Source organism: Cibotium barometz, chromosome 65 (genome assembly GCF_041138505.1).
Source record: "Cibotium barometz isolate CiBa-2024 chromosome 65, ASM4113850v1, whole genome shotgun sequence".
NCBI lineage: Eukaryota > Viridiplantae > Streptophyta > Polypodiopsida > Cyatheales > Cibotiaceae > Cibotium > Cibotium barometz.
This window is the reverse complement of record NC_141110.1, coordinates 13,682,602-13,706,180: the sequence shown is the minus strand read 5'-3', so window position 1 is coordinate 13,706,180 and position 23,579 is coordinate 13,682,602. Positions and strand designations below refer to the sequence as shown.

At 42.8% G+C, this 23,579-nt stretch overlaps 1 protein-coding gene across 5 annotated transcripts in view; it reads right to left on the bottom strand.

Annotated features, from left to right (window-relative positions):
- Positions 1-4,629: 4,629 nt before the first annotated feature.
- Positions 4,630-23,579, bottom strand: part of LOC147602946 (Polynucleotidyl transferase, ribonuclease H-like superfamily protein) — a 105,271-nt gene continuing 86,321 nt past the window's right edge. For 2 of the 5 annotated variants that reach the window (XM_086797116.1, XM_086797112.1), the window contains one exon: positions 4,630-4,903. In XM_086797116.1, coding sequence (XP_086653242.1) covers positions 4,788-4,903 — 116 coding nt within the window. In that variant the 3' untranslated portion in view covers positions 4,630-4,787. Of the gene's footprint in view, positions 4,904-4,998; positions 5,061-16,278; positions 16,370-23,579 lie in introns of all 5 variants that reach the window. The other 3 variants (XM_086797113.1, XM_086797115.1, XM_086797111.1) reach the window with 3 other exon arrangements.

Genomic DNA, 23,579 nt, shown 5'->3' with positions numbered 1-23,579 from the left:
TTTCTTGATCTTGGATTTTGGACATATCAAGGGGATGCCAAGGCTATCATGGAAGTTACCTTGGAAGGTGAGGTCCTATACATTGGGTGGATGAGTGAGTTATGTTTATGGATAGCAAGTAAGGACACCCCTAGGTCCTTCCCATCGTCTTCATTGGCCTCTTCCTGTGTGTTTGGCAGTGGTGTCACATTGAGGATGGGCCCCTCATGGAATGGTTTGATGATTAGGGGTTCATGGATGGGGTGATGAGGTGGTTAAATTGAGAAAAAAACTCAAGAACGAGGAGTTGAAATGTGGATGAACTGGATAAATCTGATGGATGCTGATGGTGGAGGGTTTTTGGGTAGGGTGTTGGTTGGACAAGGCGGAGCGGCTTTGGGATTGCTTAGTGTGCCAGGTTTAGATTTTTCTTCTTAGGATTAGCTTTTTCACCCAAACTTCCAGAAGGGTGTACCTTATCGGCTTGCAGATCTTCTTTCTTGAAGGATAGGTCCCACCTTTTTTTCCTTATTTAAGGAGTTATCCCCTTTTTCCCTTGCCCAAAAGTTCAAGAAAGCCCATGAAAACAGTCATAGGGACATGGCTGAAGTTGTGCACCAACTTTATGAAGTTATTGGAAAAATTAACTATGATTGTTGCCATACATAGAATCCTCCTTTGTTTTAGCTTGGAGACTAGGAACACTTATTTTTTGAGCTTATTCAAACTCTAGGGCTCTTTACAATCCTCATAAAAGGCAATCTTATGAATTCTTTGCATGTTCCACTTTTTCTTGAACTTTTTCACCAACGTTCTTGGCTACATTACCAAAGGTAATCTTATTAATCTCTTGCATGTCTTTAATTATTCCACCGAATGTTCTTGGGTGCATATAACCAATATATACAATTTCAAAATTATTCCACCAAATGTTCTTGGGTGTATATAACCAAAACGCTTTCAAAATCTTACTAGTAGTAATGACCATGGAGATATTTCTTAGGTGTTATATCTTCTATCTTCTTGATGCTATCTTTAATTGTGTACTCATGTGTCTCTATTATTCTTTGTAATGATGTTTTGGTGCTTTATTTGCTACTCCTAATACTTGTATTGTGTCACACTATCTACATCTTTATCCTCATTTATTGGATTATTTTTTGCTCCTTCAGGCTCTTCGTTTTGCAGTGAAGTCTTTATAATTTATCTCAAGATCCTCAAATATTATGCATGCATCTTCATTAGGAATTTTTCACTTCCAATGCTTATGTTTCTTGATCCCCTCAAAATGTTGCAAGTTTGTTTCTATGTCCTCCTCTTGCTTTACCTCTTCAATTGAATCAGCTTGTTTTAGCTCTAGAATTTTTTGTTGGAATTCTTAAAATAGATCCATTATCTCCATGAAGATGCCTTTCATTGTGATTATAGAAATCTTGGATAAATTGGAAATATGGTTTAATGAGTGTTTCATCCTTTCTTTGTTTCATATATCCATTGCTTTGGTCATTCACACCTAAAGGCACCTTCCACTACTGGTGATGCTAGATTGGCTTTTAGAGACATACTAAGGGTATGAGTGTGCGATTTATACATTGAGTTAATTGAGATATTTATTATGGACAAATCTAGTGCTTCAAGATCTTTAAATGATATATCTTCAAATTTCACATTTAGAAATCGGGGCAAGCATTCTTTAAAAATGCTCTTATCACATTGAGGCCTTATATAAAAACCCCCTTTATATATTTTGAGACATTTTAGGACCCCCTAATACATAAAATCTTATTTTAATTGGAAGGTCTAATGTGTGTATACTTATCCTCAAATATTTACATACTCTAAAGGAGGCCTAAAAATACACCCCCCTTGTATACATTGTATATTATAAGATTTGACTATATCCTATCAATTGACTCACATGATGTCATAAATTTGTATAAAGTGACTACCCCAAGCTTTAGAATCCCTTTTTTCTTATCCTTGAGTTCTACTTGTGACATGCGGAATCCATGATCCATGCTGATGGTAGTTTTGAGGTGGATGTCTCAGGTGGTTACTTTTTACCTTTGGATGATTTGTGGGGAGGGCCCTTCTTGGAGGACTCATTAAGCCTGCTCCATCCTTTTGTGTGAGACTTCTTCTTGTTTGAGGCCTTGGTCTGCTTTGCTTCTCTCTCCTTCGGATGATCAATTGCATATTATATATTAGTGTTAGTGTTAGAGGCCTTCCTATTTTATGATGAAGGCTCACTTTCATCTTGAGAAATTCTCATTCTAAGTCATTGACCTGCACGGTACACCTTGGTGGTTATACCACATTTTTAACTGTTGAAGATCACCCCTAGTCATTTAAAGACATTGATTTTGTTGGCATCATGAATTACAACCTACTTTGTTGGCACCAAGAAGTGATTATGAAGGCAAAGATGCATGCTATTGATTACTATCAACACATAGTCTAACCTTTGGAGTGTTTCATTTTTAGGATAATGCTTTTTAAGATATGTAAGAAATTGCCTTTTAGGGTATGTTAACTAGGGAGACGAACATGCAATAGTATGATTGTTTAGTGTTTGATTTTTTAGGATATTTCTATGTAGAGAAATTATAAAGGCAAGAATCATAAGGCATGACGATTTTGCGAGGGAACTAGGTTGTGACATGATTCAGCACTTTGTAAGTAAAAGCAAAAATCAAGGCATAAAGATTTGAGCAAGAAGGGAATTATATTGTGGATAGATTTGTGAAAGGAGGTACATGCAAGCATGGATCTTATACACTTTGCCTACCTTGTGACGGTGGGGGTTTGAAGTGTGCTTATTTTGCTTTACATATTTGTAGTTTTTTGTATGTGTTGTATGTTGCTTCTACTATACACACACCATTTCATTCGCTTAGAGCACACTTCTTTGATCATCCCCATATGCTCCTCCATCCAACCCCACAACCATGTTGGCTATAGGTGTTACATATTGTGGTTGGTTTGGGTTAGAAATAGGCCTAGTTGTTGATTTTGCACAAGACTCTAATTGTAGTTAGGTTGTTGCTAAACTTGGTGTTCGTGGAGGATCTTACATCGATCCTTGTACATGCATTTTTTCATGTCATGTGGTCACCCACATATTTTCATATGTTATAATGGCATCTCCTTTGTAACACAAGCCACATAGGCACCCTATGTAATCAAATTAGGGTTGGATTCTTGATGAGGTTGATCAAGAGTCCTTGTTATTACTCACCTTAAGCTACTCTTGGATCATTGAGACTACTTCATTGGCCACCTTAGCCATGCCAATTCTTGACTCTTCATTACATTGCATATGCTTCTCTCACTACAAGTCTTAGAGGAGCTCGACTCCTCATCATAGCCCCTTTCCATCTAATGCAACAATATATCCTTTAGTTTGATATCTTGCTTCAAGGCTCCAAGTCTTGTTACCATCTTCTAGCATTAAAATTTCTCATGGATTACATCATTGAGATCACCTATGAAGTACTATTTGAGACTTGAGTCATCAAATCTTTTGCCCATGCTTCTTATTGTCCCTATATACTTACTCACTCACTCAATATGCTTCTTATTGTCCTTATATACTTACTCACTCACTCAATATGCTTCTTATTGCCCTTGTATACTTACTCACTCCCTCCTATTTTTTATAAATTCTTATGAGTTGCAAGATTTGTTTGCCCCAAAACCTTGTTGAATAGATATGTTGTAAAAAGGATTTTCAATGATGTCTTATAGATCAAGATACCAACTTATTGCTATGCTTACCAAGCACAATGGGAAGGCTATAGACTTAATAATTGTTTGATTCCAAGTGCCTTCGTATGATTGCATGCATGAATGAACTTGCAAGAAATTTTACGAAGCATAGTGGAAAAGCTACATACTTAATACTTTTTTGATTCCAAGTGCCTTTGTATAATTGCATGCAATGAACTTGCATGTGGTCTTCAAGTGTTGCAAGAATGGTTGCTCGTTGTACTTTGTGAGATCCTTGGATATTGACATGAGTTGTATCTTCATGATACCCTCATGTTTCCCTTAAATGTTAGTTATTGGCAATCGGTGAGGTAATAATATTACCCAAGAATAACACCATTAAATTTATTGACCCAACTTTGTCAAGAAGCCTTCCTTTGGTTTTATATGGTAGAATACTAACTAAAGTGGTGTGGCTTGGGATCACATGTATGTTAAATTCCATATTGACAACACTATCCAGGGTTACTCAACACACCCTTTTTTTATATATGACTCATTTGTCTTCTTCGTGTTCTTACACTTGAGGGTCACTAGTACACTTCAGTTATCAACTCTATACAGTTCATCTTTCTTAAAAGTGTGAAATCTTTTCTAAAGTTAACCAATTACAAAATTTCAATGGAGGATGCAATTTTCTTTGATTACATTTACTACAATAGCAAAAAGACTGATCCATCTCTTTTTTTCCCCTTGATAGTGAATTACTTATATAACAAAGAATCAGGGTTCAATTCACACGTTCTTGACCTATCTTTATTTCTTGGGAAAGGGAAATTAGTATTCTTTCAAAAAATGGAAAGATACTTCTTGCTATTTGAAAGCACTGAATTTGACAACACTCGAAACTTCATATACCTTACATTATGAAAAACCTTGCCCTAGAAAAATAAAGATATATTTCACCTCGTGTTTTCTTTGAAGATGGTTCTTCATAATCTTACAAAGCTCGAAGGGTCTTTTTTGCCGTGTCACAAAGAGTTCATACAACACCCCATCTTTTGCAAAAGTGCAATACATTTAAGATTAAAAGCTAGATTTCATCTCTTAGCTTCTTTAAAGATAGTTTTTTGCATGTATCTAAGTTCTGCAATGCTTTCCTTAATATCTTCCAAAGCTCTATGAGTCTTTTTCTTTGTTGGTGCGCGCTCAGCATCTGCCAAAAAAAGCAACATAAATTTCTCTCTTTCTCAACATGGTGTATGAAATTATGAGAGAGGCCAAGGGTTATGAGGCAAAAGGCTCTTTGACCCCTAAGCTGCAACTTCATTCTCGAGCATCTTCTCTTCCCCTTCAATGAAAGGCCAAAGGCCCTGCTTCATGAGAGTAAATTTCAGTTTAGTCTGACACGTGTGGAAACTTTCCCCATTGAACTTTTCAATGAACATGTGGGCAGCTATGATATGCTATGAATCTAGGAAGGGCCTAGCAAAGGAGAGTTTCCAATGCCACTGTCCCTTACAAAAAATGCCCCAAAAATTTACGTTTTCCAAAAATTTGGGTTTCTAGAAATTAGGTCTTCCAAACAAGGGAGTTTTGATCTATGATGCTTTAGCATACTTAAATGCTAGATTTGCACCCTCAATTTTGAAAAACGACAAAGTAATTAGGATTAATTGCTCTAATTAAGCAGAATTTGCAGAGAATGAAAAAAGCCCCAAGTTGATTTTACTTTCCTGATTTATTAAAGCTTTTTGATTTGCTGATTTTGAGCTTTGCTGCAAGAGATGGAGAATTCCCTCTTCTTCAAATCGGCTGCTCTTCTTGGGTGAATGTGAATATGTCGTTTTTGCTGTTTGGAGTCGGCCAACAATGAAGAGTGTTGATGGCTGCTGGGCCACAGAGGTGGCAGCGTTGGTGGTGGACAAGAGTCGCAAGGAGATAAAGAGAGGCACACTGAGCACTACCTAGTCGTGAGCAGTCGGCTGGACAGTGGCACACAGCAGCAGCAGATGGCAGTGAAGCTCAGCAGAGTGGAAATGGTTGCAAGCTTATTGGAGGCAGCCACACAGGGATGGCCGGGGAAATGAGCCGCTGTAGAGAGCCGCGCATAATTACTGCACACAGCAGAGGGGAGCATTGGTGACGGGCTCTGATACGCATTGAAGGCCCTAAGAGAGAGGGGCTAAGATGGCTAGAAGAGGAACATGGCAATGGCATTTGATGAACAGAGAAACAAGAGAAGGTTAGCGACAATGCACAAAGATAGAGATTGATTGCATGATTCAAATGATGTGACTTGTGGTGTATTGCTTCAATCAAGTACAATGCTTTTATAGGCCTAGAGCCTGTGAAAACATTGTACTTGATTGAAGTAATACAACATAACTGCTGATGTCATTACAGGTAGAATATCTAGATATTTAAGTGAGCCGCTCTAAGAGTGGGTTCACACACACATACATATGTTGCCCTCTTGGAGGCTCTTCACACACCTTTATCCTTTTGTACTTGGATAAGGCTTATTCTCCAACATGAGAAAGATATGGTGGTAGTATTCCACCCTATATGCTGTTTTGAGTAGGATTACAAAGTTGAATATAAGCTTATTGCAAAGGACAGGAGAGAAGGCATGTTGTTTGCTTTGGATGCATGTATGTATTGTAGTATGTATGCACAGGTAAAGGATATGTCAGAATTTGATGTATGGCACAAGAGACTTGGTCATGTAAATGCAAACAGGTTAAAGGATGAGCAAGCAAAAGGGATTGTGAATGGGCTGCCTTCATTCAAGACAAGTGAGTCGATTCATGTATGTGAAGCTTGTGAATATGGAAAGTCATCACAGTTGTCTTTCACTAAACAAGGACAATTGAGGCGGATGCCATTAGAGCTTATTCACTCAGATATATGCGGCCCTACAAAGGACAAGAGCATAGGTGGTGCCCGGTATTACGTTACCTTTGTGGACGATCACACTCGAAAAATTTTGATATACTTCATCAAGCAAAAGTCGGAAGCTTTGAAAAAGTTCAAGCAATTTAGAGCTTTGATAGAGAATCAAACCGGCTTGAAGATCAGGTGCTTGAGAACGGACGGTGGTGGTGAGTACTTGTCTAATGAGTTTGATGCATATTTGAGGGAGAATGGTATACAGAGGCAATTGACAACAACATATATGGCGCAAATGAATGGTGTAGGGGAGCGGAAAAATAGACACACAGCTGAAATTGCAGGAGCAATGTTGAGTGAGATGTATATGCCACATTACTATTGGGCGGCAACTTGTGCATATGCCGTGTCCTTAATCAATAAAGCACCTACATCTCTGCTTGGAAATGTGACTCCAGAAGAGTGTTATATGGGAGTAAAGTCGAATGTTGCAAACATGAAAAACTCCAGAAGAGTTATATGGGAGTAGAGTCGAATGTTGCAGACATGAAATCTTCGGATTCATAGGTTATGTTCATGTACCGGAAGAGGTAAGGACTAAGTTGCAAGCTAAAGCCATGAGGTGTGTCTTCATTGGAGTAAGTAAGACTTATAGAGGTTATGATCCTATCAACAAGAAGCTTTTATGTAAGCTTTGACATCGTATGCAAAACCGGATGAAAATCAACAAATGGTGGGTTGCATAGGAGTTGGATTATGATATGGTTCAGTCATATGGAGGCTGGAAATGTCCTTCAAATGCTTCATTTGATGATGGTAGATATGGGAAAAAGCCAAGTTTGAAGCATCTTCAAAGACTTGGAAAATATGTCTGTTTTGCCTTCACAAGAGGGAAACAGTGACATTCTGCAGGGCAGTTTTGGTGATCAATTTCCACATGCAACAGGAAGCGTAACGCGTAACGCGTCATGTGAATTGTGTTAGGGAACCTTTATATGATGGACAACAAGGCCATACGGTTCAGTCCATGAGATCAACTTCAGTGAGTGCACAGCAATCAGCCAAACATGCCCAGAGATAAGCGCAAAAAACTGCAGCTTCCCCTTCTTCATATATACGAAGTCTGGATGTGGACCATGTACATGATAAAAGAAGTCCAAAAGGTGTTTTAACACAAGGCAAAGGAGCCTGGAAGTGGCCAAAAAATAAAGGGTGCTTTGAAAATGAAAGCTACGGTGGTAGAAGAAGTGCAAAGAGTGGAGCACAAGAATCCAGTTCAAAGACTCACATATGACCATTATGTGAAACATAATGGTCATTATGTATACATGGCAAAGGTGAATTAATGAGTTGAACCTACAAGTTTTGAAGAAGCAAAAGGAAACAAAGAGCGGAGAGTTGCAATGCAAGAAGAGATGGATGCTCTTTACAAGAATGGTACATGGAAACTTGTCCCACAACCTATGGATAAGCCCATCAGTGGATGCAAGTGGACTTACAAGATAAAACATAATACAAATGGAAGTATAAGTAAATTCAAGGCACGGTTAGTAGCCAAGGGCTATGCACAAACATATGGTTTGGACTATGGTAAAAGCTTTGCACCAGTTGCAAAGACGACAACGGTAAGGAGCGTTTGGCTATTGCATCAAGCCAAGGTTGGGTTTTACATTGACTAGATGTCAAGAATGCTTTCCTCAATGGTTATTTGCATGAGGAAATATATATGCATCAGTTGGAAGATGAAGCCAAGAAGTCTTGTGTTTGCAAGCCACATAAAGCATTGTATGGGTTGAAGCAAGCACCCCATGCTTGGTTTGAAAGGTTGAGAATATACTTGAAGCATATTGGGTTTCAAACCAGGTTGGCAAATCATTCTTTATTTCAATGGCAAGTGTTACGCTTGTGGTGATATATGTGGATGATCTTAATGTCACCGGAAACAATGCATTTGATGTTCAGATGGTAAAGAGGGAGCTGTCCAAGGAGTTTGAGATGAAAGATTTGAAAAATTTGGGAGAGTTGAAGTTTTTCAATAGAGGTTAACACAATGCATGGCATATGTTTGAATCAAAGACGAGCTTGGAATGTTACATTGCAAACCAATTGTAACACCTATGGAAGCTAATCATAAGCTTCATGCAGAGAAAGGTACATTGTTTGAAGATGTTTCTTTTGTTGGAAAGCCACAACCAAACAAAAGAGGGTTAGGGTTTCAGCTAACAGCCACATAGAGATGGAGATGGACACAGTACACAAAATGTCGAGTGAGAATCAGTGGAGGTGATAAGGGTCAGTCTACCACATATATCCATCCATAACAATACTATAAAACTATAAAGTTGCTCCTTTTGGATACAACTTGGATAACAACTCTGGAGTTCTAGGATACTCAATTCCCTTCAGTGGAATATAAACCTTCAGTATTCTCCTTTGTTCGAGTCTCCAATAAGACATGTATGTGAGGGGTGTATTTAGGAAAGATGCACCGTAAACAATTTCCCAAGGATGGAGCTGTTATAGCTAAGAATACATGCCTAACGCATTCAAGGATTATTTGCTTCAAAAGAGCATCAAACATCAGTGCACTAAGCCTTATACACCACCGCAGAATGGTGTAGTTGAGAGAAAGAACATGTCTCTCATAGAGATGGCAAGATGTATGGTGAAAGCACAAAAGTTGCCTCAATACTTTTTGGATGGAAGCCATCATGTGTGCAACCCATGTGTTGAATAGGTGCCCAACAAAAGCTTTGAAGAGCATAACACCATTTGAGGCTTGGTTCAATAGAGAGCCAAAAGTGGATTATATGTGTACGTTTGGATGTTTGGCATATGCTCATGTGCCATAGAAACTCAGAACAAAGCTAGATGATAAAGCAATCAAATGCATCTTTGTGGGCTATAGTAATGAGAGCAAGGGACACCGTCTCTATAATCCAATGACACACCGGATTTTTGTCAATATAGATGTTGGTATTTGGTGAAAATTCAGTTCAGCCCATGCTCAACTTGTATAAAAGTTCTGGCAATTTGGTGAGGTGATCTGTCATAGAGTCACCCTCATCCATAGAAAGAGTATCCAATTGCCTCTTCAAGTACGCAACCCTTGCCTCGTTGCATACCTGATACATTGCTTCCAAAGTGTCCCATGCAAGCTTTGTTGTCTTACAGGACGAATGTGCAAAATGATAGACCTTTTGACAGAAAGGGCTATCAAAGACATGGCCTGTGCATCCCATCTTCTCTCCTCTTGTGTTGGAGCAAGATGTTCTACCTTAGCTCTTGGAGCTCTTTAAGAAACTCCCCTTTGAGGTGTTGCTGGCTCCAAGGTAGGTGGGCATGTGTCATCACCACACACAATGCCCCAAAGCCCTTTGGTTACCAACAAATTCCGAATCATGAACTCTACAAGGAGTAGTTTGATCCATCTAGCTTATCCTCTTGGGATAGCACACCAAATACATCTCCAGCATTTTGAGCCATGATGTCAGAATCCACACTTAACGTGCAAACCAAGAAGCACTTAACGTGCATTGCTAGGCAACCCAATGTTCCTATGCAAACTTTCTGCCTGCAAAAAAATAAAACCTCAAGCAAGTGTATTCTTGCAGATTCTCTATAGTGTCCAGAAAAAAACTCAATTTGTGTACATATGTTTCAAATCTATGCTCTGTAACCCTGATAAATGTTCCAAACATAAAAGCCCCAAATTTTGCATACAATTTTGGCTTCAATTTGTGCTGAATTGCATGAATTTCAGAAAAGCCCCAAAAGTTGTATACAGTTTTTGCCTCAATTTGTACTCACTTGCATGAATTTCAGAAAAGCCCCAAAATTTGTGTGCTCTGTAGTGTTGTACCTACAGGCTGAAAGCTTCATAAAATTCACAGATTCAGAGATGCAGACTTGTAGACTCTCGACAGAACCCTGGACTGAGAGCAGATGGGTGACGGCATGCTGGTCGAACTTCAGGCAGGCGATGATGACGGTAGCTAAGTCGGTGAGGAACCGACAGCGATGGGTCACGGCGATGGGATGGCAATGGAGACGGGACGGGACGGGACGGGACGGCGATGTGTAGGAGGAGCCGAAACCGCAAGCATATAGGCCCTTTGCCACGTAAGCCAAAAAGTGAGCTGAGTGCCGCTAAACTTGCAGCACCGCCTACTGGCTGGGCGGCAGTGGTTCTCCCCGCACTTGTGCCGCCCAGTCAGGCGGCGGAAAGAGGCGGTGCACTCCACACTAGAGCCGCCAAGGGGGCTAAGCAGAGTCATGGCGCAAAGCTGGTGGGCTAGATAGCTGCAATGGACAGCTGGGCCAGAGAGAAATCTGCACCGCACAGTCTCCTAGAGAAGGCATGGATAGAAGCAGTCCACCACCAAGAGAAGTAGGCCAAGCTCTGCTACCAAATGTTGCAAAGCCACAGCGTAGACAGAGAGGCTTAGGGTTTCAGCTTACAGCCACACAGAGATGGAGATGGAGACAATACACAATGTTGAGTGAGAATCAATGGAGGTGATAAGAGTCAACCTACCACATATGTCCATCCATAATAATAATATGAAAGTACAAAGCAATAGATAGAGTGTCCTTTCACACTGGATATCCAAGGGGAAAAACCACATGGGAAAAAGTGCCCTTGGTTAGCTCGTGTTCACACGTAGCACTACCATAAGTGTGCAGTTGCCTTCATCTGTGTATAGGACTCTTGTGGGCAAACTGGTCAATTTGACCATCACTAGACTGGATATTGCATATAGTGTGGGAGTTGTGAGCCAATTCTTACATGAGCTGAGAAAACCTGATTTTGCTGCAATGAAACAGATCTTGAGGTATGTTAAAACAAGACGAGACTTCAAGTCTATAGTGATTCAGATTGGGAAGAAGATCCTAATACAAGACGGAGTACAACAGGTATGGCATATTCTCTTGGGAATGGTTTCATATCGTGGTTACCCAAGAAGCAACCCACACTTGCCTTGAGCAGTATAGAAGATGAGTATAAGGCACTTACTCAAGCTTCATGTGAAGTCTTATGGATGGACAATTTACGGTTTGAAGTGGAAAAGCCAGTAAACATATTTTGTGACAATATTAGCTCCATCATGGCTAATAACCCAGTCTTCCATGCCAAGACAACGCATGTAGAAGTGCAATATCATTTTGTGAGAGGGCAAAAGAAGTTGATGTGATGTATATCAACACACATGATCAGATTGCAGATATTCTCACAAAGGCATTGGCAAGAGAGAAGCATGAGAAATTTAGAAGACACCTTGGATTGGAAGACGAGAGCTTTCTTTTAAGAGGAAGTGTTGAGGATGCAGAATAAAGTTCAAGTTCCCGGGCAATCTTAGAGTCAACAAATAATTTTAGAAGTGTTAGCTTGTCGTAAACCTTAAAGATAGCTTTACAGAGTAAAAAGACGAGATTTGGGAGTCACAAGTCTTGCAAACTGAGTAGCCAAAGTTTGTGGACATGAGGAGTCAAAATATGAGGAAAAACAGGGAAAAAAGAAGGTGCCTACTAGCGTGGAGTTTAGGAATGTTTCTAGCCACTTTGCAAGAGTCTCGCAAGAGTTTAGAGCACAATTGAATGTAGTTTTCATCTCTGTACATTGCTAAGAAAATATTTGGGGCCAAATCTACGTGTTTCTGTGTCTCTATAAGCTGTGTTTTCTCTCTCTACTGCATAATTCGACGTTTTCATGAATTAGCATGTGTGTGTGTTAACAGAGACCACTAATCACACAAACATGTTTGATATATCTTCTATTTATTGATGATTAGAGTCTAATTTTTTTTTTCCCCCGAGAAAAGATCCTTTCATTAGTTATATAAAAACGCCCGTAGGGCTACAAAAGATCCTCTCTGCTCATAAGAAAACAGAGCAGAGAACAAAGCAAGGCAGCCAGGGAGACTCTCCCTAGGTGCTGAAAAGTACAAGTATCAGTACAAAGAACTGAGAGGCTATATCATACAATAGGAGAGGGGAAAAGCCAAATAGGTGGCCTATAGTGCCAACAAGGGGACCCCGCGTGTAGGGTATAGAAGGGGCCGCTGCGCCAAGTGGTGTGAAAGGCCTGGCGCCGCAAGATCGCCTCATCCGAGTCGCCCCGGATGCGGTCATACTGTCCTCGCAGGGTGTGGATCAACTCCTGCCAGATCCCCTGAACCGTCTCTACTGGTGGCTCCAGTCTCCCCTCAAAGGCCCTGAAGCACCGGGCCCTCCAGGTGAACCATATGGTGAGGCTCCTGAGGAGCTCCCATCGTAGATCCCTCTCCTGTGTCCAGCCGGCGGACGAGAAGTCCGGTGAAGGAACAAGGCGAGGCTGGCTGAATCTGATGGCCTGGCTGTCCTGCTCCGTCTCATAGCCCATAGCAGGCCCTGACGAAGTCGACCAAGCAGCGGTACCCCACGTATACATATCCTCTGGAGAAAGGGGGGCTAGAATGCGCAGCATCCGCAGCCAAATCTGCTGCGCCTGAGGGCAGTCTCATAGGCAATGTCATTGTGTCTCCCTAGGGTGGCCGCATCGGAAGCAGGCCGCCGGAAGACCGCTGTAGACAAGCCAGGTGCCAACTGCAGAGCCCCTGTGGGCGACCAGCCCACTCGAAAGTCGAGATCCTACGTGCCTGACGACTAGCCCAGATCCTGGTCCAAAAATCCTCCAGGAACACCTGAGAGAGTCCATGTAGCCGCCAGTGCCCCGATGCAGCTGGAGAGACCATTCTCCTCGCCGTCAAAATATATCGCCCCAACCGAACAGTACACTGGAAAAAGGTGATCTCTGTGGCCTCAAGGGATGCATAAGGATCATGCCACTCGTACTCGCCTGGGTCCCACTGGAGCCGGGCCAAGGGGTGCGCTACATATGCCCATATGCGCCAATCAGAGTCCACATCTGCAGGGTCTGGGTCAATATGCCACTTCCAAGAAGCAGCGGCCACCACCCGTATCCTCTGAAAGATGCACTCTGCAACCAAAGGCGACTCCACCTCCACTCTCTGAAGCCTGCCCTCATCTTGGATCTCATAGTAGAGGCAGCAAAGAAGAGAAAAAGAAACGGGGCGAGAGGACACCCCTGACGGACTGATCTGGTCAACTCAAAACTCGGCCCCCGTCCTCCTGATTAGAGTCTAATTCTATTAGTCAATTCTTGTTTGATTCATGAGTTATATGAGAGCCTGCAAACTATTTTCTCATTATTGATCAAGAGCCTGCGAGAGTGTGGGTTCTTTATACTTCTGGTAATCCTACTGCCATGTCTTTTCAACCTTCTCCGACCATGCCCTCGTTCTCCCGTACCTTGGGGATCCTTGGCAGCCAGCTAAACAGCAGACTGTGCGACTTTCAGGTTGTCTTATCCAAGAGGGACCAAGACCCAGAGGGGGGTGTGCGCATCAAAGAGATCAGAGAGTCCTTTGCTTTCTACCCTAGATCCACTGTTGCTTCCCTGGTCAAGGCCTTATTTCAGATCTTCAGGTGGCAGCCCAATAAAGGCTCCAGTCAAATTTAGGAATGGATCATGATTGGAGGAGATGGGGAAGAAATTTGAGAAAAACCAAAATTCAGAAATTTGTGGGAAAAGTCTTGAGATGACATTAGGAAATGGGAAATGGAAACAGAGATGGTAGCTTGAGAGGAACAACATTTTTACATTTTGGCTAGAAAATGGTTGTTTCTTGTTACTGTGCCTTGGATTGGGGCTTTGATAGATGCCACCCGCACGTCCTTAAAGGCACTGGAGGCTCAAAGAATGGAGTACCGCTATCATGTGTGGGCTGCCTCCTGGATGAAAGGCTATCAGATGATATCGTCGCGGCTTCTGCCACACACCACCATAGGGATGGTGTCCAGCATCTTTTTGGGCCAAATGGGAGGCTGGAGTTGGACCCGCCTTGTGTCCGTGCCTTGCTTTGGAGTTCTACTTTTCCCTTTTTGGGCCAAATGGGAGGCTGGAGTTTGACCCACCCTGTGTCCATGACCCCTCAGAAGAGGCCACCTGCACGTCTTTGGAGGTACTGGAGGCTCTCAGAGGGAGTACAGCTATCATGTGTGGGCCTCCTGGATGCAAGCCGAGGACACGGTATCAGGTGATATTTTCGCAGCCTCTGCCCCCCACCATCGTAGGGATGGTGTCCGCCAGCATCTTTTTGGGGCCAAATGGGAAGCTGGAGGACCCACCTTGACTCCGTGCCCTCGCTTTGGAGTTCTCCATATCCCTTCTCACATCAGAGTTTCTGACCCCTCAGACGCAGGTATAGCAGTACTAGCATTCCCCCCCTTTTGAGCTTAGACCCCCTTCTTGGATGATGAGCTGGAGCATGCCCTCTAGGCTCTCCCACATAGGAAGTGGCTAGGAGAGAATGGCCTACCGGTTTTACTCTTTCAGCAACACTCAGATCTCATGAAGGCTGGCATCCGAACAGCATTCAACGAGATCATGTATACAGGCAGCCTAACAAAGTGCCTTGCGAAGGGCCTCAATCACCTGATCCTAGAAGGAGGCAATCCTTTGGAGGTAAGGTATTGGCAACCCTTCCTCCCCAACTTGATTCATGGTACCCAAACAAGTTTTATCCAGGATAGGAGTGTCTTCGATAACATTTTCGCCTTTTGGGAGAAGACAATAGTGGCCCAGACCTGCCAATAGGATCTAGTGGTCTTGTTGGACTTTGAGAAGGCGTTGGCTGCCTCACTTGGGCTTTCCTTGACTGCACCGTGATCCAGATGGGCTTCTTCGATATATGGGTGCGAGGAATGTCGGTGCTCTACTTCTTCCCCACTGTGACTTGGCGACCGGTGTGCTACCTATGATGCCAGGTTGGTATCTATAACTGGGAGAGTGTCTGTCACCTCCCGCCTTCACGATGAGGCAGATAAGATCCTCTGCCTGCGCTCGGGAAGGAAGCCAGACTAAGAGAATCAACCATTAACTTAATTAACCACACATAAGTATGAAAAATAAAACCAAATACTCTCAAGACCAAAAATATTGCACTAGGGGTCAAAGATGAATCCCCACACCCCACACACAACCCCCCTCCCCCCCCTCCCCCCCGCGGTGCCTCGGCTTTTCTTGAGATGAGATTAGAAAATGGAAAACGAAAACAGAGATGGTAGCTTGAGAGCAACGGCATTTCTACATTTTGGCTAGAAAATGGCTTTTTCTTGTTACTATGCCTCGGATTGGGGCTTACATGGAGGTGGCCGACGACACGGTATCACATGATTTCTTCGCAGCCTGTCCCCCACCATCGTAGGGAATCTTTTTGGGCCAAATGAAAGGGTGGAGTTGGACCCACCTTGCCTCTGCACCCTTGCTTTGGAGTTCTACACCCCTTCACATTGGAGTTCTACACCCCTTCACATCAGAGCTGGTGACCCCTCAGAGGAGCCGAGGCATCAGCAGGTCCAGCAGTACACTGCAGCCATCGTTCTCCCCCTTTTGAGCTCTTATCTGGATGATGAGCTGGAGCATGCCCTCCAGGCGCTGGCCATTTCAGGTAATGATTGCCCTATATGCTAATCATTTGAGCAGTTTTTGTGTGAGGCTTAACTGGACAGAACGGTATGCCTTTAGTCTCTCCAATTGCCAACATTACCAGCTTTGCCTCTTCATCCCCCTTGATGTTGTAACCCCGACTTGTCATGGGGCCGCAGAGGAGGAAGGGGGGAGGGAGATTAATTTACCTTTTGGAAACCACCGCAAACAGAGAGCTTTGATGCTGCTTACATCAACCACCACATGAGGGAAAAGTGCAGCCAACTGAGGCATGTATTTCTGTTCACAAACACACAAGGTTTAGTTTAAAGTAAGATAGCAAACATGGTAAAGAAGAAGTGAACATAATTTCTCAGAGAAAACCTTCACAAACATAGGGTGACTGAAGTTTGCAAGACATATTATGTTGGAGCTCCTATAGAACAGCCTTTGGAACTTCAAGTAACTATTCCGCCTACTAACCCTTGTTCATGTTGGTGTTGAGGTTGGCAGTGTGCTCAAAGCTAACCACTTCGATGGGGATGGGCACCGGTTGGTCCTCTGGCTGGGTTTATAGAGCGTAAAGGACATCTTCCCCAATTCATCTCCTGGTCATGACTCAACCTCAGCATAACATAATTCTCCTCACTCATATCTTCCTGAAGAGGCTTCTACAAGTTTTGTTTTTCCCTTAAGATCTACGTCCCTCTTCAACACTAGCCACCTCAGCCCTTGGCTTACCCTTTACACATATCTGTCCTTAGGCCCATAATACACCAAATGTAACTTTTGCTTCCCTTAAAAAACCTTTACGTTCTTGAAAACAGTGTTAGGATAAAATTCCTCTCACCTATCCTTCTATTTCACCACTACATTCTTTGCACTCTATATCATGAATCCCTATGCTAATTGTATATCAAAAGTCTTTCTAGTTTATGTTGAGGACTAGATGATTCAATGAAATCAACAAGAGCCTCCAGCTGCCAAGTTATCCTTGTCCTTCAACTTTTGTCTTTAGTTTACATGAAACACTGAGATGTACTCTATATGCTGTTGGTAATTTCCATTCATGAGCAATTTTACCTATCTTCCTATTCTCTGCGAATGGACCATGTAGGAGAAACTTTAGCACATTTACCTATCTTTAAGATCTCATAAGAATCAAGTAATTTTAAAAAGACTATCATCCTTAATGAGCTCTACACTTTTTGGATAGTACCTTTCCTTCTCCAAACCATAATCATGCGGATGAATGTCAGGCACTATTGCAGTGCCTCTCTACTGCTTGTGTAGTTGCCAACAAAGTGGCACGAAACAGGAACACTTGGCATCCAAGAAACCAAAACAGCCCTTGAGACAGGCAGGTAACAAAAATTAAAGGTTTAGGGATTGATAGCATAATCTAAATCCCAAGTACATGACTCATCGATCATTAAAAAAATAAATATACAAGCACAACAAGGCAGCTGTGCAAGCCAGCATTCAGCCCATTAATGCACCATTCCAAGGGCAGCCAGGGGAAGTCAAACACAGCCAGCAAGAAGGCATCATTGGCAGCCAGATCCAGTAGCAAAATGCATTAAGACAGGCCGCCCAAAAGAGAATGCAGCAAGGCAGCAAAACACACCATCGTGGGCACCTCTACTCAGCCCGCCCAAAACAGTCCATCTCAGCTCCATACATTCCAAACACAGGTGTTCTCTGTTCACAGCCTGTGGAGAGCACTAAGTGGTCATTGTACATTTATTTACTCTTGCAATACAAACAAGCAAATACATTGGCAACAGTGGGAGCTCTTGAGAGTAATTTGGACCCAATCTGGTGTTCTATGTGCCATCTCTACCAATTCAGTTTTCAGCAAGTATAAAGCACCAATATCTTATCATTAAAACACTTCCGCAAAGCAAGTGCATGTTATTGGAACCAAGGCTTTGGCTTCGATAGGAGAGTGCTCAAGAAGAAAAAAAAACCCTAAGAAAAGGGTTTGTGTGGTCGGTTTTCAGGTTCCGTGAGCCATACCAGGTGACTCCTACCCCTCAAAGGGTAGTTGGTTTACTAGCCCCCGGAAAGCACCCATGAACCTCCCACACCTCTAGTGGATGGTTTACCTGCGTTCGGGCACAAACATTAACACCCACTATGATTACCTAGGAAGATCACTCCAAAGTCGAGAAGGGGCAGCAAGAGATCCCCATTTCTCCCTACCAGACTTCTACTCCAGCACTTTAGTTTACTCTAGTGGCAGATGTTATGACGATGCTGCATTCTTTCACACATCAGCAATCCATGGAGAGGATGCAGCTCGAGGCTTCCATTCAGCAAAAAAGCCCTCGAACAAGCGCATCGACATCTACAGCAGATAGAACAATTGAAGGCTTCTCTTGAAGCAAAGCAAGTAACCGAAGAAGACCGGCGTTGGCAAGAGTGGCAGCACCACCTCAATGCCATGACTCATCGCCATCAACAGGAGATAGAACAATTGAAGGCTTCTCTTGAAGCAAAGCAAGTAACCAAAGAAGACCAGCGTCAGCAAGAGTGGCAGCACCACCTCAATGCCATGGCCGCCAAGCGACAAACAAGAATTCGATGCTCTCCTCACAACAATAAAGCCACAAACCGCACGCACACCATCAAGTTCTCAGGCCATTCCAGAGAAGATCAGTTTGGTCACAATGATGGTAAGCTCGACGCCAATACCATTCATTCTTGGTTGCATCAATTCAGTTCATATGTTTTAGTTGTCGAACAGTCTGACCATCAAAAGATCAGGCTCGCCCTTATGCACCTCTCTTGGGATACAAGCATTTGGTGGCATGATTGGCTACATCAGCACACCGATCTCGTGAGACGAATGATCCGACGACCTCATCGGCCGAATTTGAGAAGGATCTCAAGACTTAGTTCTTGCCTCCTCAAGATCTTGAGTATCTTGAGGACGAGTTTTGGGGCCTTCATTAGGCTTCGTAGCCCGTTCTTACCTATGCAATAAGGTGACCAGTTAGGAATCCAGTTGCAGAAGTCTCACAAGGAGAGATTAGCGGCCTTTTTGTATGGGTTAGACCAGAAAATTCAGTAGAACGTCCAGTCACTTTGCCCCAGACACTGGCGAATGCTATCCACAGGCCCTGGACATGAAGATGAGGTATAACCATGGAAAGCCCAAACAGGCTTTGACCTTACCACTCCTCCCAGAAGCAGAAAACCCCAAGGGAAAGGACAGAAGAACCAAGGGCAAAGGTCCTCCCAGACCCAAGCCTAGTCACCCTGGCCATTCCAGCAGCTAGCATAGTTGTGGTGGTGTGGCCACTTTCTCAATCCCTCAGTTGACCCCAAGCACTTTGTCTATTTCGTCTACTGCAGTGGGTGCTCTCATTAGCATGAAGTTGGAAGCTAGGAGGGGGGGTTTTCACCCGAGTTTGAGCCCTGAGAGCTCTTTAGGTGTTACCGGTGTGTAGGAGGGCAGTGTATCATTGCCTTATTTGACAGTTGTGGCGCACCGAGGATTCATTACCGAACATGCCACTTGTCGTGCCCGTTATACTATGACTCCCACTGAGCGACAGGAAGCAGGGTTCAAGGTAGAGTACCCAAGTGAAATTCGAGGCCCAAGGGCCGTGGCCTACATACGGAGGAGCATGGCACCCATAACTTTGGCCTCATTTTTTACACAACACATAGGCAACTATTCTTCATGAGATACCCCTCTTTGATCACATAGGAGGCATGTACATAACCAGCCATTAAAATATCCATATATGCCCAAAATCAGCATCTATATGGTATAGTTCACGTATGGCAAACAAGTCTGAAGCAAGAGGTTAGGAAGGGTGCCGAGCGTCCTGTGGTGTTCATTAAGATGATTACGAATAGGACTAGCACATCGAAAAGATACAAGGAACTCTATGCCAGATTCTTACCATTGTTACGTTCGAAGGACCATAGGATTGAGCTCCTCCCACGCTCGGAGCCTCTAAGCAAGTTCCCACATCTCCTCAACAAGTCTACGGAGGCCGAATTGGTCACCAGCTAGATGAGCTCTTTATGTCAGGGTTCATACGACTAGTGTTTCCCCATTTGTAGCTCCGATCCTTTTTGTCAAGAAGGATGGGTCTTCACGTCTCTGTGTTGACTATCGAGCTCTTAACAAGCTCACCATCAAGCTCATCCTTAGTGTGTAGGATGGGTGGCAATATCACTTTGCCATAAACAATTTCAAACGGGGCCCTTCCCATGGAGACATGCACTGTGCTGTTGTATGCAACCTTTACCAGCAATAGATACTTCTCCCAAGCAATTTTCTGATCTGCAACAATAGAGCATTTGAGGAGATCCAACATAGCTGAATCACAGCCTCACTTCGCCCATCCATTTGGGGATATGATAAGCTGACGAGAAGCCCAGCTTAGTGCCCATATTGTTAAATAGCTCTCCAAAAGAGACTCGTAGTCCTGAGATCTCTATCCCCCATAATGGACTTAAGACATACCATAGTGTTTGAACACCTGTGGTGCCACAAATATCTTGACCATATGCTCAGACTTAATGGTCTTTCTGACTGGCACGAAGTGTGCCTACTTGCTAAACTTGTCAACAATGGTCCAAATAGCATCATTGCCTTGTTGATGAGTATGAGGCAAATCCATGATAAAGTCCATTGCAATACTTTCCCATGGCTGTGAGAGAATAGGCAACGACTGAAGAAAACCTAGAGCCTTTTGCTTGTCAAACTTGACCTTCTGGCATGTGATACATGCACCTACATATGCCTCAATATCCTTGCACATATGTGGCCAAAAAAAATAGCGCTCAATCATGCGCGTAGTAGGTATGATACCTCTATGTCCTACATACGGAGGAGCATGGCACCCATAACTTTGGCCTCATTTTTTACACAACACATAGGCAACTATTCTTCATGAGATACCCCTCTTTGATCACATAGGAGGCATGTACATAACCAGCCATTAAAATATCCATATATGCCCAAAATCAGCATCTATATGGTATAGTTCACGTATGGCAAACAAGTCTCCATGTGTGGTAACTAACACTACAGCCACATCCAACTTTTTTGGACAATGTATCTGCCACCATATTTCTTTCCTGAAGTGTGCATAATCTGAAAATAAAACATGGACAAGAAGTTTGCCATCCTCATATGCTTCTCCGAAAGCTTTGTTTGCGTTAAGAAATAGCTTAGGCTTTGATGATCTGTCTTGACCATAGTTGTCACGGTACGAAAATACGATACCGTACGGGAATTTTTGGTACGATATGAAATTTTAGATACCGTATGATAGAATACGGTTTTTTTTAAACACTTAACAAACTATGGAGATTCAAGCTTGAATGTGAGGGAAGGTTGGGGGGGGAGGAGTCTATAGTGCTTGAGGAACCAGAACATGGAGATGTGTCTCTCCCAGTTCGATCTCCCAATTGTCTCCAAAAAAGAGCCTGCATGGGTAATGCGATACCAAAGGTCTCCCAGTGTAGCGTTTATGACTAAGGGACCATCCTTGCACAAATGCAGGCAGTGCATCTAGGATGATAGGTTTAGGGACTCCCTTGTAGATCAAAATGGCCCTGTCCAAATCTTCTCCCTCGTACATAACTTGAGGATCTGACTATCTAGCCTACCAATACTAGGGATCTCCATGTGATGTAGCAAGATTCTCTCATCCTGCCACTCAAGTGTACACTACCAGTCTACCTTGCCAGATTTTTTAGGTCTCTTAGCAACCCCATATGGAATACTGAGTGGACACGAAAGTTGCGAAGTATTGCGGACATTTGGGATCTTCGTTGAGCAGGATTCCTTTTTTTTTTTCTTTTTTGTGTATTTTGGAATTTTTTCTCAAGATTGGAAGGGGGGAGGGGATAAAAAAAAGGAAAAAAACTCATACCGTATTGTACGAACCGTACGGTACGAATAGGTTCGTACTGGTACGAGAAACAACCATGGTCTTGACCATAAAATTAGCCCCAAGAAGGTAGTGTTTCCAAATAGTCAAGGCATGAATTACAACCAATAACTCCTTCTCATAGATGCCCAAAGAAAGCTCGGCATCATACAAACGACAGCTTTCATAAGCTATGGCATGTCCCTCTTGATTTAGAACAGCCCCAATGCAAATTCCTAATGCATCACACTCAAAACAGAAAGATTTCTACAAATCTGGGATGATTAATACCGACCTAGTCATAATGGCATCCTTGAGACAAAAGAAAGACTCTTTCTCATCAACTATCCATTTGAAGACTACCTTCTTCTTAGTGAGCTCATGCAATGGCGAAGCAATCCATACAAAGTGCCCGATAAAACGCCACGAATATGAGCATAAACCCAAAAAGCTTCGTACTTCATGTGCAGAAGATAGCTCAGGTCAATTCCAAATGGATTGTATCTTTGCAAAATCCATCCTGACGTCATCCTTTGATACAATATGCCCCAAATAATGAATCTCTAAGATGAAAAATTCACTCTTCTTTGCATTGATGAAGAGCTTGTGCTTACAAAGCTCTTCAAACATAATAGCCAAGTGTTGGCAGTGTTCCTCCTCATTTTATTGCAAGATGTCATTGAAAAACACACCTATGAATTTCCGATGCTCACAGAAAATGTGATCCATCATTCTAATAAATGTGGCTGGGGCATTCATGAGTCCAAATGGCATAACTAAAAACTCATACAAACCAAATGATGCCTTGAATGCCTTTTTGTGTACATCCTGTGGTGCCAAACACACCTGGTGATATCCATTCTTAAGATATGCGACTGAAACATGCAGACTCATTAAGTTTATAGAGGATGTCATCTATGTGTGGGATTGGAAAACGAGTTCTTACTAGTAAGCTCGTTTAAAGGCAATCCAATAGTTCGGTCACCTGTTTCATGATCTTTTCTTGTTGCGCTCCACTTACCCTGTATATGTAGGTCTATTTGGCGGTGTCCTACCCGGTGCCAAATCAATGGAGTGATCCTCGGGTCTCTCAGGAGGTAACTCTCGTGGCAATGGATCAAAACAATCGTTGTATGCGTCAAAACGATCGTTGTATGCATCTAAAAATTTCAGCCTGTCACTCATAAGTGTGTCTACATTTACATCATCACGTTTGACAATGCCACGTACAAAAACCAAGTACACAGAAACACTCTTTTTCATTGCTTTATTAATATGGACATGAGATACAACTCGGATGGAGTTTCCCTCTTGGCTAGCATCAATAACATGCATGCGGCGCTTATGCATAACGTAATCCTGTTTGTTTTATGCTCCTTGTGTGGCTCAATGCGGTGATGCCACGGCTTTCTAAAAGATACTTCACATCCCTGCAATGGTGCAACCAAGAAATTCTCATGAACAAGGTATCCTTGGATATGTATACACAACTTCCCAATGATAGGGATCACTTGCAATTGCTTTTCCACAAAAGTGGCCTCCGCCTCAATATGGGGTCCCATGTCCCCTAGATCTATGTTCAATGTAGATGCCATCTCCCACATAAATGA